The 14,045-nt window shown below is 44.4% G+C and overlaps 1 protein-coding gene across 1 annotated transcript in view; it reads right to left on the bottom strand.

The window, feature by feature from the left end:
* The window catches only part of TMPRSS13 (transmembrane serine protease 13), a 222,355-nt gene extending 216,112 nt beyond the window's left edge, over positions 1 to 6,243 (bottom strand). The window contains exon 1 of the mRNA XM_078682266.1: positions 6,095 to 6,243. Coding sequence (XP_078538392.1) covers positions 6,095 to 6,109 — 15 coding nt within the window. The 5' untranslated portion in view covers positions 6,110 to 6,243. The remainder of the gene's footprint in view (positions 1 to 6,094) is intronic.
* Between the last annotated feature and the right edge of the window lie 7,802 nt (positions 6,244 to 14,045).

The following is a 14,045-nucleotide window of genomic DNA, read 5'->3' as shown; positions in this document are numbered from 1 at the left end:
GCCGTCCACCCGTGTGGTACCCTGACTCGAGCCCTGTATATATATATATATATATATATATATATATATATATATATATATATATATATATATATATATATATCCAACTCCAACGTTTGGCGCGAAGCATAAGTGGCCGCTTGCAGCGGCGGGCCAGGACGGGAGCGCCACTCCCTACGAATTCACAGCACACGTTCTCCAGTCTCACAAGAACGACGTCCAGGCCAGCTTAGTTTTCAAAAAACCGGTGTTTATTCACAGCCCACTCAACGTTTCGGGAACCACTTCCCTTGCTCACGAGTGATCGTGTCTGTTTACACCCAGTGTTTTATGGTTTGACATGTGATCAGAAACAAAATAAACATAATCAACAGACTCCCATTTAATTCGTTCTCTGGAGCTGCGAAGACAGACTTCTATACACAGTCAGTAGAACGTGGCACACTTTTCGAAATTCTCATTTAAATAAATGAAATAAGTTTATGCGTCCTTCAATTGTGAAAATAAAATAATTTACATAATTAAATACTTGCATTGGCGGTGTGTTTTGGCCATACTCATAATGCTCAGGTTTAAACGCTGTTTGGCCTCTGTTTCACCTCAACTGGTGATATGGTAGTATTTCATATCCTCACGTGATTCTCGGCCCCAGTGGGCAAAACAAAACATTGCAATTTTAAACTTTGCATAAATCATGCAGTGTCAATTCAGCATACTCCAAGTTGACTCACTCGTGGTAGTTCAAAACAGATCCTGCTGCTCACGTCGTGAATACTACTCTGATACAGCCCAAGTGGGCGTTTAAGTCACCAGTTCTCAGTAGCCAATCATTTACCACTTGACGCATTGTGTCACATTCTTTCCGTGCTGCATTAGTTGTCTCACACTCTCCCAAAATAAACGTTTTTAGGTACCTGTAAAATAAATAAATACAGTGATTAACTTAATCTAAGTTATCTTCCTACCAACCATTAAAAACAACAAAATACTTTGAAACAGCCAGACACATTACTACTTCGTCCAATGTACTTATCATTCACTGTCAGTTTTTATCCAAGGTGGACACTCAATGCCTCATCAGAATTATGCCCAACCGGTTGCATAGTATGGTACTTGATTATAAACCTGGACTCCAGTCTCCTCAGTTCCTGCAATCTATTCCCCCTCTCTCCCTTGTAGGTATTTGATCTAACACTACAAACGATAGGAGGTTACAGTTGCCTTGGTGGTGCGTTGCAAAATGCCTTGCTACAGGGTACTGTTTGTCATGATTTTTTATTGCTCTGAGGTGCTGCAACACCCTATCCTTTGCAGGTTTGATAGTGCTCCCTACATACCATTTTTTGCAGGGACATTTCAGGGCATATACCACATATTCAGTGTGGCATGACACATGTTTGGTGATTCTGTATGGTTCACAATCATTGGACAGTTTAATTTCTTTGACACTGTGGCTGAATTTACATGCCTTGCACCACCCACATACGAAAAATCCTTGGACTGGATTCTCGTTCCGTTTCTTGTGTGTTACTAGTGTTTGGCAGATTCTGTCTTTCAGAGATGCCGGTCTCCTGTATGTTATCTGCGCATGCTCTTGGATGCCTGCTTTAATATCCTTATCTGTCATGAGGGCACTCCAGTATTTGTTAATAGCTCCTCTGACCTGTTTGGCTTGGGGATTATAATCTGTAATAAACCTAACCCCCTCCTCCTTTGTGTTACTTACTTCTGTGGTAGCAGGATTCATGTTTTTCTCCATTGCCTTGCGCACCGCTTCACTAATGCACTTTTTGCTGTACCCCCTGGTTTTAAATCTTTCACACATAATGATTTTTTCTTTTTCAAAATCTTCTACTTTGGAGCAGTTCCTCTTTGCTCTCAACAGTTCGCCATAGGGGATAGAGTTAATCAGATTTCTCGGGTGGCCGCTCTGTGCGTGCAGAAGGCTGTTTCCAGCCGTCTCCTTCCGGTATAGAGTCGTTACCAGCCGGTCATTCTCTTTAGTGACCCTTAGATCTAAAAAATCCACAGATACCTCATTTATGTGGCTTGTGAAGGAGAGATTGTAGTCATTTACATTTAAAACGTCCACAAACTCTTCTGCCTCCTTTGCTGTACCTTTCCAAACGATAAAAATATCGTCTATGTACCGGAGCCAAGTACATACTCCGGTACGAAATTGGTTGAGCTGTCTAACAATTTGTTCTTCCCACCAACCTAAGTAGATTCCAGCAAAAGAAGGAGCAAAGCAAGTGCCCATTGAAGTCCCAAGTAACTGGTGGTATATGGTGCCATTGAATAAAAAATAATTTTGGGTTAAGCAGGTATAGATCATGTCTAATAGCATGTCTGTATGAAAGAGGTAAGAGACTGACCTGCTTTTAAAGAAATGTCTGCAGGCTTTAACTCCCATCTCATGGGGGATGTTAGTGTACAGACTGTTAACATGAATCCTGCTACCACAGAAGTAAGTAACACAAAGGAGGAGGGGGTTAGGTTTATTACAGATTATAATCCCCAAGCCAAACAGGTCAGAGGAGCTATTAACAAATACTGGAGTGCCCTCATGACAGATAAGGATATTAAAGCAGGCATCCAAGAGCATGCGCAGATAACATACAGGAGACCGGCATCTCTGAAAGACAGAATCTGCCAAACACTAGTAACACACAAGAAACGGAACGAGAATCCAGTCCAAGGATTTTTCGTATGTGGGCGGTGCAAGGCATGTAAATTCAGCCACAGTGTCAAAGAAATTAAACTGTCCAATGATTGTGAACCATACAGAATCACCAAACATGTGTCATGCCACACTGAATATGTGGTATATGCCCTGAAATGTCCCTGCAAAAAATGGTATGTAGGGAGCACTATCAAACCTGCAAAGGATAGGGTGTTGCAGCACCTCAGAGCAATAAAAAATCATGACAAACAGTACCCTGTAGCAAGGCATTTTGCAACGCACCACCAAGGCAACTGTAACCTCCTATCGTTTGTAGTGTTAGATCAAATACCTACAAGGGAGAGAGGGGGGAATAGATTGCAGGAACTGAGGAGACTGGAGTCCAGGTTTATAATCAAGTACCATACTATGCAACCGGTTGGGCATAATTCTGATGAGGCATTGAGTGTCCACCTTGGATAAAAACTGACAGTGAATGATAAGTACATTGGACGAAGTAGTAATGTGTCTGGCTGTTTCAAAGTATTTTGTTGTTTTTAATGGTTGGTAGGAAGATAACTTAGATTAAGTTAATCACTGTATTTATTTATTTTACAGGTACCTAAAAACGTTTATTTTGGGAGAGTGTGAGACAACTAATGCAGCACGGAAAGAATGTGACACAATGCGTCAAGTGGTAAATGATTGGCTACTGAGAACTGGTGACTTAAACGCCCACTTGGGCTGTATCAGAGTAGTATTCACGACGTGAGCAGCAGGATCTGTTTTGAACTACCACGAGTGAGTCAACTTGGAGTATGCTGAATTGACACTGCATGATTTATGCAAAGTTTAAAATTGCAATGTTTTGTTTTGCCCACTGGGGCCGAGAATCACGTGAGGATATGAAATACTACCATATCACCAGTTGAGGTGAAACAGAGGCCAAACAGCGTTTAAACCTGAGCATTATGAGTATGGCCAAAACACACCGCCAATGCAAGTATTTAATTATGTAAATTATTTTATTTTCACAATTGAAGGACGCATAAACTTATTTCATTTATTTAAATGAGAATTTCGAAAAGTGTGCCACGTTCTACTGACTGTGTATAGAAGTCTGTCTTCGCAGCTCCAGAGAACGAATGAAATGGGAGTCTGTTGATTATGTTTATTTTGTTTCTGATCACATGTCAAACCATAAAACACTGGGTGTAAACAGACACGATCACTCGTGAGCAAGGGAAGTGGTTCCCGAAACGTTGAGTGGGCTGTGAATAAACACCGGTTTTTTGAAAACTAAGCTGGCCTGGACGTCGTTCTTGTGAGACTGGAGAACGTGTGCTGTGAATATATATATATATATATACACATATTATATACACACAAACATATACACACACATACACCCACACATATATATATACATACACACATACACCCACACACACATATATACAAACATATATTATATTATATTATATTATATATATATATATATATATATATATATATATATATATATATATATATATATATATATATATATATATATATATATACACACACACAAATGAAATCAAGACACTTGAGAGTGTGTCTGATTGTGCACAGTTGTAGTACAAACCAGTGGTGTAGAGAGAGGATCCTGGGCCCTAATGCAAGCTCACATTCAGCTCGATATAAAAAGACAGCCATAGATGTAGGTTACTGGATCATTCGAACCCTTGTTCACACGTGATTTTGCACCTACTGCACCAATGAAAGCTACCCCACTACTTATGGGTTTTTGCGTTTCTTTTTCTATTTGTCTTTCCCCTCTCCTCCCTATCTCCATCTCTCTCCCCTTTTCTCCTGCCAGTTGACTTTCTCTTCCCCTTCCCCCTTCTACTCTTTCTCTCTACCGCCGTCTCTACTCGTCCTCGTCGCCTTCTTCCCTTCCACCCCTTTGTTTCCCCTCCTCTAGTCTTTCCTGTCTCACTAATTCTCCGCATCCAACCCTATCTTGTCTGCATCATCCTGAACACATAATTCTGACGAGTTAAGACAGGAACAATGTCGGATGACTTGCGGCGAAGCAGCCACTACTGTTGCTGAGCCCGATTCCGTAACATTGAAGCGTTTTCCCAGTTTGTTTCGTTCACTCGCTAGTTTTAAAGCGCCTCTACCAGCCCAGGGAACACAGCAGGGCACAGCTGCTGAACTAGTGGCGCTCGTGGTAGAGGGGATCACAACAACAATTTTTTCCGCTTTGCATTCTGGCTCTTGTAGTCCTCTGTCTTTATCCAACTAGAAGTCCAGGAGTCAGGACTACAACTACCAGAATGCAAATAAAGAAAACTGGTCTACATAAGCAAGTCATGCATGAAATCGGGAATTTCGGGAGCTCTACAAATGGTTTAAAATGTATACTTTCCGTTTATTGAGACCACGCCCACTCAGGATTCAAAACACTAGCACCCTTGATTCCAAAATACTGCAGCAAAGCGAGAACGTTCTCCAGAGGAACCACACAGACTGGGGTGTCAAAGATAACGCCTCAGAGATAAATCCCAACACCTCAAGATCAGTGCTTAGTTGGTAAATAAATAAAAATACCCGGGCCCTCATCGGGAGGCTACTGCAGCTTGCACCACACACTGCCCCAGACAGACAGTGCTGCCAATGGCAGCGCCAATACAATTACTAATCATCACACTCCTACAAGAGTGACAATTCAGCCTATGCAAGGCCCCCAAAGCTATAAGAATGGTTTAGGAGGCAATCAATAGTAATTTTTAAATGTATATTGAATGAATAAACAACTGTTGCTGGGCTCATCTCTCACTTACACCATTTGGCAGATTGTTACAAGCTCCGATATTGACAATTAAGTGCCAGTGCTGGTGCCGAGCACCAGAAACCACCGGATCAAATTAAGCACTTGCCACAAGTAAACAATCCTTCAAATGAATAGGGCTTTTCTAACAGTTATCATCCCTTCAGCACCAGTTTATCAGCGCTGTCCTCTTCTTTTCCTATTCTACAGTGTTGGCTGACAAAATACGATGCAAGAATGAAACACAAAAACTAAAACAACACAATGAAAAAAAGTTATTTCAGTAAGTTTTCTAAAAAGCAATTATTAAGTTCGTTTCCTGAGTGCTCATACTTTCTCAAAACGTGGCCTGATCTTACACAAACAGGCATGATGGCTGTTTCGCGGGATAATAATACATTTTTTCTTTTTTGAATAAGCATAATAATTGTATACATACCGCCTGTACCTGTCCCTAAATTACCAGGCAACGCCCGTGTGCCAACATCTCGCAGCGAAACTGGAAAACAAGGCGCGCACACACACACGCCGCGGGCACCCAGCACAGACATGCCCGAGCTGGGATGAATCCACGGTATTGTTCGCAGGGTGAACCCCCAAGCCTCCCCACCTACCTGCGAGCTGGCCATGGCGACCTTTCAGGCGAGAAGTCAGAGCCTCCGCGGGTGGACCATGCGGTGCTGCCAACCGCGGCTTCTGAAAGTTTGGGAGGGAGTGAGGCTCTTGTGGCTGGCGGAAGGGCAGGGAGGGGAGGCCGGGAACCTCCTTGCACCTGGCACAGGTAATCAGGCAGGCACCCAGAACTCGCCAGACCTGCCGCGCCACTTCCTTGGATTATTAAGCACGTAGAATTCACCCAGGCATCCCGCGGGTCCCGCAGAGAGCCCGAGGGCTGCAAGTCAGGCGTGACACCCTCCGCCAGTCCTGGCTTTTAGTCCTCACCACTTGGAATTCTGGTACTTTTGAGTTTTTTCCTCTTCTAAAAAGATGCCATAAAATACTTGTTTCGAAGCGCTGGTGGCTGGAAAACCGGCTCTCGATGAAGGTGTCACGCATGGCAATGGTGCACGTGCCAGCTATACCATAACACAAATGGAAGCGCCTAGTGTGAGGTAGGAGTAGCTTATCCTAGTACTCTTGGGCTTTATCTCATGAAGGTACAACAAAGCTGCATGTAGCATCATGTAAATACAAAGCGAGACCTAACTAACTAGTAACGCTTGATTTACGATGGCGGCGATTGGGACCGCCCGACAGGCTGCCGGCGGTCCCGCTGTAGGCATTAGGAAGCGATCGCCACCACGACAGTCACAATGCCTATATTTTGCATTGCGGCAGGTACTGCTGGCTGCAGTACCCGCCGCAAAGCAAACAGACATTGGCATAGCCAATAGGTCTCGCCTTTAGTACCTTATAAGTGTTTAGCCATGCAACACTTGATGTTATTGCACCAAGGATATTGTGCTGGATAACTAAACACTTATAAGGTCCCAAAGGTGAGACCTATTGGCTATGCCAATGCTTGTTAATTTTGGTAAACAAATAATTCAACCAAGCAAAAGCTTCTAATTTAGTGGTCTGGGCTGCACAGAAAAGAACCACTCACAGGTAGCTGGAGAGCTACTGGTAGCTCACGAGCTACTTGTTGGAGATGCCTTATCTATCAGAACACAGAATAAACACAGCCTTTAAGTTGTATCCAATTACACATTTTTATACACTATTCCATGATATTGTGCTGTACAATAGTGTATTCGGCATAGTGCTCAATGGTGCAAAGTGAAAACAGTAACATTATGATACATATATACAGTCTAAAACGAATGGCTGCCCCATTGTTAAATATTACCAGTCGGATTACTGTTAGATGGTCTTTCCACCCCGACCGCCTGCCCACCAGCATAATATGGCGGGTAGTAAACATGCACACGATGGCGGTGAGACCGGCACTGACAGGCTGTCGGTGGCGGTCTCACCGTCAGTATAATCAACCCCTTAATATCTTTCAGTATGTTAATTTCAGGCACTTTTCCCATGTCCATGAGTGACTAGTTAGACCAGCGTAGAATTCTGGGACTTGTAGTCTTATCTTGTAGTCACCCAGTATAAAGCCAGGACCATAAGTTCCAGAATTCTAAGAACAGGTACTGGACTAACTAGTCTCACGTGGACCTCGGGAACCTGGTAGCTTTGTATGTTGGTCCAGAGAACCAGTGAAAAGCTGAGAAGACCAGAGGTTTAAGCGCTTAGAAATTACAGAAATGCAGTATGACGAGCCACATAGAACACATTATTATTGAAAACGGTGCCTAAAAGACAGGTAGCATCAGTGTTGGCAGTCATAATGATCCCCGCCCCAATCATGAGTACCTTAAGTTACCTTGATATTTATTTTCTAGACATTCTGGCACCTGTAGTCCTGTCACTGCAATAGGAAAAACACAGTTCCAAAAAAGGTAAGGAAAACAAGCAATGACACAGCAAATAGGTCCCGCCTATGCAAGAGCTATTGGCTTTGCCAATGTGTTTTAGTCATGATGTGCACCAGAGTGGCTGTTGTTCAGCATGGCTCAAAGTTATTGGGGTAGATGAGACTGAAGTGGAGTGTCTTACAGTGGAGTAGCGAAGAGTATTAAAGAGTGGGGTGGAGTGTTGTGGAGATGACTGTTGTGGAATGCAGTAAAGTGGAGTAGAGTTATGTGAAGTAGAGTGGATGGGCGAAGAGTTGAGTGGCCTAGAGTGGAGTACAGAGTCAGAAAATGGAGTGGCGTGAAGTAGAGTGGCATAGAGGGGAGAAGAGGAGTGGAGTGGTGTAGAGTTGAGGGGCGTAGAGTGGTGTGTTGCTAAGTGGGGAGGAGTAGAGTGTTGTGGACTGGAATGTCATAGAGTAGACTGTCGTGGAGTGTCGTAGAGTGGAGTGGTGTAAGGTAAAGTGGAGTGGCATAGAGGGAACTGAGTAGAGTATCAGAGTGGAGTGGCGTAGAGTGAGGGGTCCTAGAGTGGTACGGAGGGTTGTGTAGTGTCGTAGAGTGGAGTGTCACAGAGTGAAGGGGCGTAGATTGGAGGGGCATAGAATTCACTAAAGTGGCATGGAGTGGCATAGAGCGAATTGAGGAGAGTGGGGCAGAGTGGAGTGGAATAAAGAGGATTAGAGTGTAATAGAGTCGAGTGTCACAGAGTGGAGGGTTGTAGAGTGGAGGGTCACAGACTGAAGGGGTGAAAACGGTATAGAGTGGAGGGGAGTGCCATATAATGGAGGGTAATTGGGTGGAAGGGCACAGTGGAGTAAAGTATTGTGGAGTTTAGTGCACGGTGTAGAGTGGAGTAAAGTGGCATAGAGTGGAGTGCCCTGGAGTGTAATAGAGTGGAGTGGCGTGGAATGCTGTAGAATGGAGTGGCATAGGGTGGAATTGAGTAGAGTGAACTGGCATAGAGCGGAGTGGAGTAGAGTGGTATAGAGTGGAGAATAGTGTCATAAAGTGGATTAGACTGTCATAGAGAAGAGTGTCACACAGAGGAGAGGCATAGAGTAGGGGGGAAAGAGTGGAGTACCGTAGAGTAGAATAGTGAATAGTGGAGTAAAGTGTTGTAGAGTGGAGTGGTGTAAAGAGGAGTGCAATCGACTGAAGTGGAGTGGTGTAGAGTGGAGTAAAGTGCTATTGAGTGGAGGGATATAGCTTGGAGTGGTGTAGAGTGGAGTAAAGTCTTGTAGAATGGAGTGGCGTAGAGTGGCATAGAGTGTCATTGAGTGGAGTGTCATGGAGAAGTGTGGCTCAATGGTTAAAGCGGCAGACCCTGATGCAGAGGTCTAGCCCGGGACCAGGGTTCAATTCCCCGCCTCGGCGGGTCTTGGGCTAAAAAATTCCACGGACCTGATAATTCTCGCCTCGGTGGAGTGTCACAGAGTGAAGGGGCGTAGATTGGAGGGGCATAGAATTCACTAAAGTGGCATGGAGTGGCATAGAGCGAATTGAGGAGAGTGGGGCAGAGTGGAGTGGAATAAAGAGGATTAGAGTGTAATAGAGTCGAGTGTCACAGAGTGGAGGGTTGTAGAGTGGAGGGTCACAGACTGAAGGGGTGAAAACGGTATAGAGTGGAGGGGAGTGCCATATAATGGAGGGTAATTGGGTGGAAGGGCACAGTGGAGTAAAGTATTGTGGAGTTTAGTGCACGGTGTAGAGTGGAGTAAAGTGGCATAGAATGGAGTGCCCTGGAGTGTAATAGAGTGGAGTGGCGTGGAATGCTGTAGAATGGAGTGCCATAGGGTGGAATTGAGTAGAGTGAACTGGCATAGAGCGGAGTGGAGTAGAGTGGTATAGAGTGGAGAATAGTGTCATAAAGTGGATTCGACTGTCATAGAGAAAAGTGTCATACAGAGGAGAGGCATAGAGTAGGGGGCAAAGAGTGGAGTACCGTAGAGTAGAATAGTGAATAGTGGAGTAAAGTGTTGTAGAGTGGAGTGGTGTAAAGAGGAGTGCAATCGACTGAAGTGGAGTGGTGTAGAGTGGAGTAAAGTGCTATTGAGTGGAGGGACATAGCTTGGAGTGGTGTAGAGTGGAGTAAAGTCTTGTAGAATGGAGTGGCGTAGAGTGGCATAGAGTGTCATTGAGTGGAGTGTCATGGAGAAGTGTGGCTCAATGGTTAAAGCGGCAGACCCTGATGCAGAGGTCTAGCCCGGGACCAGGGTTCAATTCCCCGCCTCGGCGGGTCTTGGGCTCAAAAATTCCACGGACCTGATAATTCTCGCCTCGGTGCCTATTCCAATCATGGAGTCCCACTCTGTAACACTGGGCAATAGCTTGCTTAATCTCCACAACGGCCCCCACAACGCTAAGGATGCCTGGCCTCCACATTGGGGGTGCCCAGGAGTGGACACCTCAGAGGGAAAGCCAGGATGGGTTCCACAGCGCTATTCGTACAAGCGCCTTGAGACCCTTACATTTACATAGAGTGTAGGGGTGTAGAGAGCAGTAAAGTGTTGTAGAGTGAAGTGGGGTAGATGGGCAGAGTGTCATAAAGTCAAGTGGTAGAGTGTCGTGGAGCGGTATAGAATGTCATAGAGTGGAGTGGCATAGAGTTGCGTACAGTTGAGTGGTGTAGACTAGAGGAGTTGAGTAGATTAGAGTGGAGTAGTTTGTCATGGAATGGAGTAGAGTAGAGTGGAATAAAGTGGTGTAGAGTGAGTTATGTAAATTCAAGTAGAGTGGAGTGGCATGGAGTAGAGTGTCATAGAATGGCATAATGTACAGTAGAGTGTGGTAGAGTGGAGTGGCACAGAGTGGAGTAGAGTGTCATAGGGTGGTGTCTCATAGAGTGGAGTGGCATAGAGCAAAGTGGCGCAAGTTGGAGTGGCACAACGTAGAGTGGGATAAAGTGGCATAGAGTAGAGTGGAGTAGCGCAAGTGGCGTAGAATGGATTGGCATAGAATGACTTAGAGTGGGCTAAAGGGTCAAAATGTAGAGTGGACGGGCATAGAGTGTCATAGAGTCAACTGGCATAGACTGGCATCAGTGGAATAGAGTGGAATAGAGCAGAGTGGAGTGCCATAAATTGGAGTGTCGGAGACTGCAGTGTTGTAGAGAGGGGAGTGGTGTTGAGTGGCATAAAGTGACATGGAGTGACATTAAGGGATTTGCATAGATTGTCGTAGAGTGAAGCAGTGTAGATTGGGATAGAGAGGAGGTGTGTTGAATGCTGTAGAGTAGAGTGTTGTCGCGTGGTGGGGACGAGAGGGGACGAGAGTGGAGCAGAATGAAGGGGCATAGAGTGGAGTAGAGTGTCATAGAGTGGAGTGGAATAGTGTCGTAGAGTGGAGTGGCACAGAGTGGCGTACACTGGAGTGGCATAGAGTGGTATACAGTGGAGTGGGGTTAAGTAGAGCAGTGGAATACAGTGGAGTGACTAAGTAGAGTACAGTGGAGTGATGTAGGATGGAGTGTAGTGGAGTCGAGTTGAGGGTCGTCAAGTGGAGGGTCGTAGAAAGGAGGGGCACAGAGTGGAGGGATGGAGAGTGAAGGTACGGAGAGTGGAGTAAAGTGTCAGATGTGGATGGGCGTAGAGTGGAGTGGCATGGAGTTGAGTAAAGTGTTGTGCAGTGGCGTAGATTTGAGTAAAGTGGCATATAATGGAGTGGAGAGTTGTGAGGTGGCATAGGTTGGAGTGTCATTGATGAGAGATGCATAGAGCAGAGTAAAGTGTTGTGAAGTGCAATAGAGGGAATTGCGTAGAGGGGAGTGGAGTGGAGTGAAGTGAAGTAGAGTGGAGCAGAGTATTGTAGAGTTGCATAGAGTGAAGAAAAGTGTTAGAATAGAGTGTTGTAAAGTGGAGGGTCATAGAGTTGAGGGTCACAGAGTGGGGGGTGTAGGGTGTTGTGGAGTGTCATAGAGAGGAGTGGAGTGTTGTAGAATGGATGGTCATAGACTGGAGGGGTTTAGAGTGGAGGGATGTGGCATGGAATGGATTGGAGTAGCATTGAGTTCAGTAAAGTGTCATAGAGTAGAGTGGCATGGAGTGGCGTAGAGTGGAGTAAAGAGTTAAAGAGTGGAGTGACGTAGAATGGAGTGGCGTAGAGTGGAGTAGAGTAGAGTGGAGCATTGTAGAGTTGATGGTCATAGAATGGAGGGGTATGGCGTGGAGTAGCATAGAGTTCAGTAAAGTGTCATAGAGTGGAGTGGCATCTAGTGGTGTAGAGTGGAGTAGAGTGGAGTGTCATTGAGTGGTGTGGCATAGAGTGGAGTAGAGTCATAGGGTAGAATCATATGGTGGAGTGACATACAGTGGAGTGACGCAGAACGGAGCAGTGTAGAGTGGAGTAGAGTGTCGTAGAGTAGAGTAGAGTGCCATTGAGTGGAGGGGTGTAGAGTGGAGTGTTGTGGAGTGGAATAAAGTGTCATAGAGTATAGTAGAGTGGAGTGCCATAGAGTGTAGTGGAGGGGCGTAGTGTTGAGTAGAGTAAAGTGTCATAGAGCAGAGTGGCATAGCATAGAGCGGAGAGGCGGAGAGTGGATTAAAGTCGAGTGTCCTAGAGTGGACTGTCGTAGAGTGAAGTGGTGTAGAGTGAAAAGGCGTAGAGTGGAATGGTACAGTGTGGAGTAGAGTAGCCTAGAGTGAAGTGGCCTAGAGTGGAGTAGAGAGGTGGGATGTAGAGTGGCATAGAATGGAGTGTTATGGAGTGGAGTGGCGTAGAGTGGAGTGTCCTAGAGTGGAGTGTCGTAGAGTGGAGTCAGATAGAGTGTAGTGGCATGGAATGCCGTAGAGTGGAGTGTTGTAGAGAAGAGAAATATACCTCTTTTTAACACATTCTTTTTCCTCGCAGGGAATTTCAATGCGGTTGTTATAACGCCCGCATTATAACCACGCATACCATTACCCCAAAAGTCATAACAATGACTTTTGGAGGAGGGGTGCTGGATGTTGGAATAATATAATTTACTATTCCTACTCCAGTATGTGCAACAGTAGGGAAGGTGTTGGATTTTAAATCCAACGTCAAAAAAGGATCCCTGGACTACATATGCTCTTCTTCACACTCTTAAATTTCATACAGGGAGAGGTGTTAGGTCTCCCCTAATTTCATATAGGGGAGAGGTGTGGCGCCGCGGCCAGGGCGACTGATGCTGGAATCTGGGGATCACGGTTCGATCCCCGGCTCCGGCGGCAGATTAGCCCAGCACCATGTGACTCTGGGCAATAGCTCGCTTAATCTTCACGACGGCCCCCAGAGCCTAGAGACCCTTACGGGTGATTGTGCGCTTTACAAATGTGGACTTTACTTATACACACCCAAACCTTAAGAGCAACAGGATTTTTATATATGTATCAAACCAACACAAAAATATGACGTTTACACTCTTTGTATTTTATTAGTTTGTGTTTTTTTCATTAAAAATCAGAAAACTTTCTGAAAAGCATTGTTTAAAAACATACATGGTATATTACATTTGAAACAATTGTTCATAATAATTCATAAAACATACAATATTAAAAACAAAATAAAAATGAAACCACAAATTTCTTACAACTAAATTATCAAGACTTTACAGTACATATTAAATCACATTCAACAACCCCTTTTAACCTGTAGGTTCAAAGGTTCCTACTAACGTGCTTTAGTGACCCAATAGCCTCATATTATTTTCAAAACAGAAATTACAGTATCCAAACTTTTGGTATATCTGCTATTTCGTTGGGCTTTTATTGGATTCTAATTTTCTATGCGTCGACGCGTTTCGGTGTTATTTCACTGGTACAGTAACACCTTCTTCAGGACAGCAAAATTCATGGGGTCATCGTTTCTAAATTTCCTTTCTGTATATATAAGACAGTAATGAATCACAAATTAAGAAGAGGATTTTAAAAACATTCTCTTTCCTTACATTCTAATTTCTAGTTTATGTCTTTACTATAAGAACAAAGCATGTTTTTATCCTATTATTTCTCTCCCTATTATAGCTAATATGAGGAAGAAAAATTCTTTTTTCCTCTCCTTCACAACATAGTCACAACGGTTTCAAATATAAGTAAGACTCTTATCTCCCTCCGTTATACTTTAGTGTTGGGCTATA

Source organism: Lissotriton helveticus, chromosome 3_1 (assembly GCF_964261635.1).
Source record: "Lissotriton helveticus chromosome 3_1, aLisHel1.1, whole genome shotgun sequence".
Lineage (NCBI taxonomy): Eukaryota > Metazoa > Chordata > Amphibia > Caudata > Salamandridae > Lissotriton > Lissotriton helveticus.
Note: the sequence above shows the minus strand (reverse complement) of the source record. Positions and strands in the feature narration are given on the sequence as shown.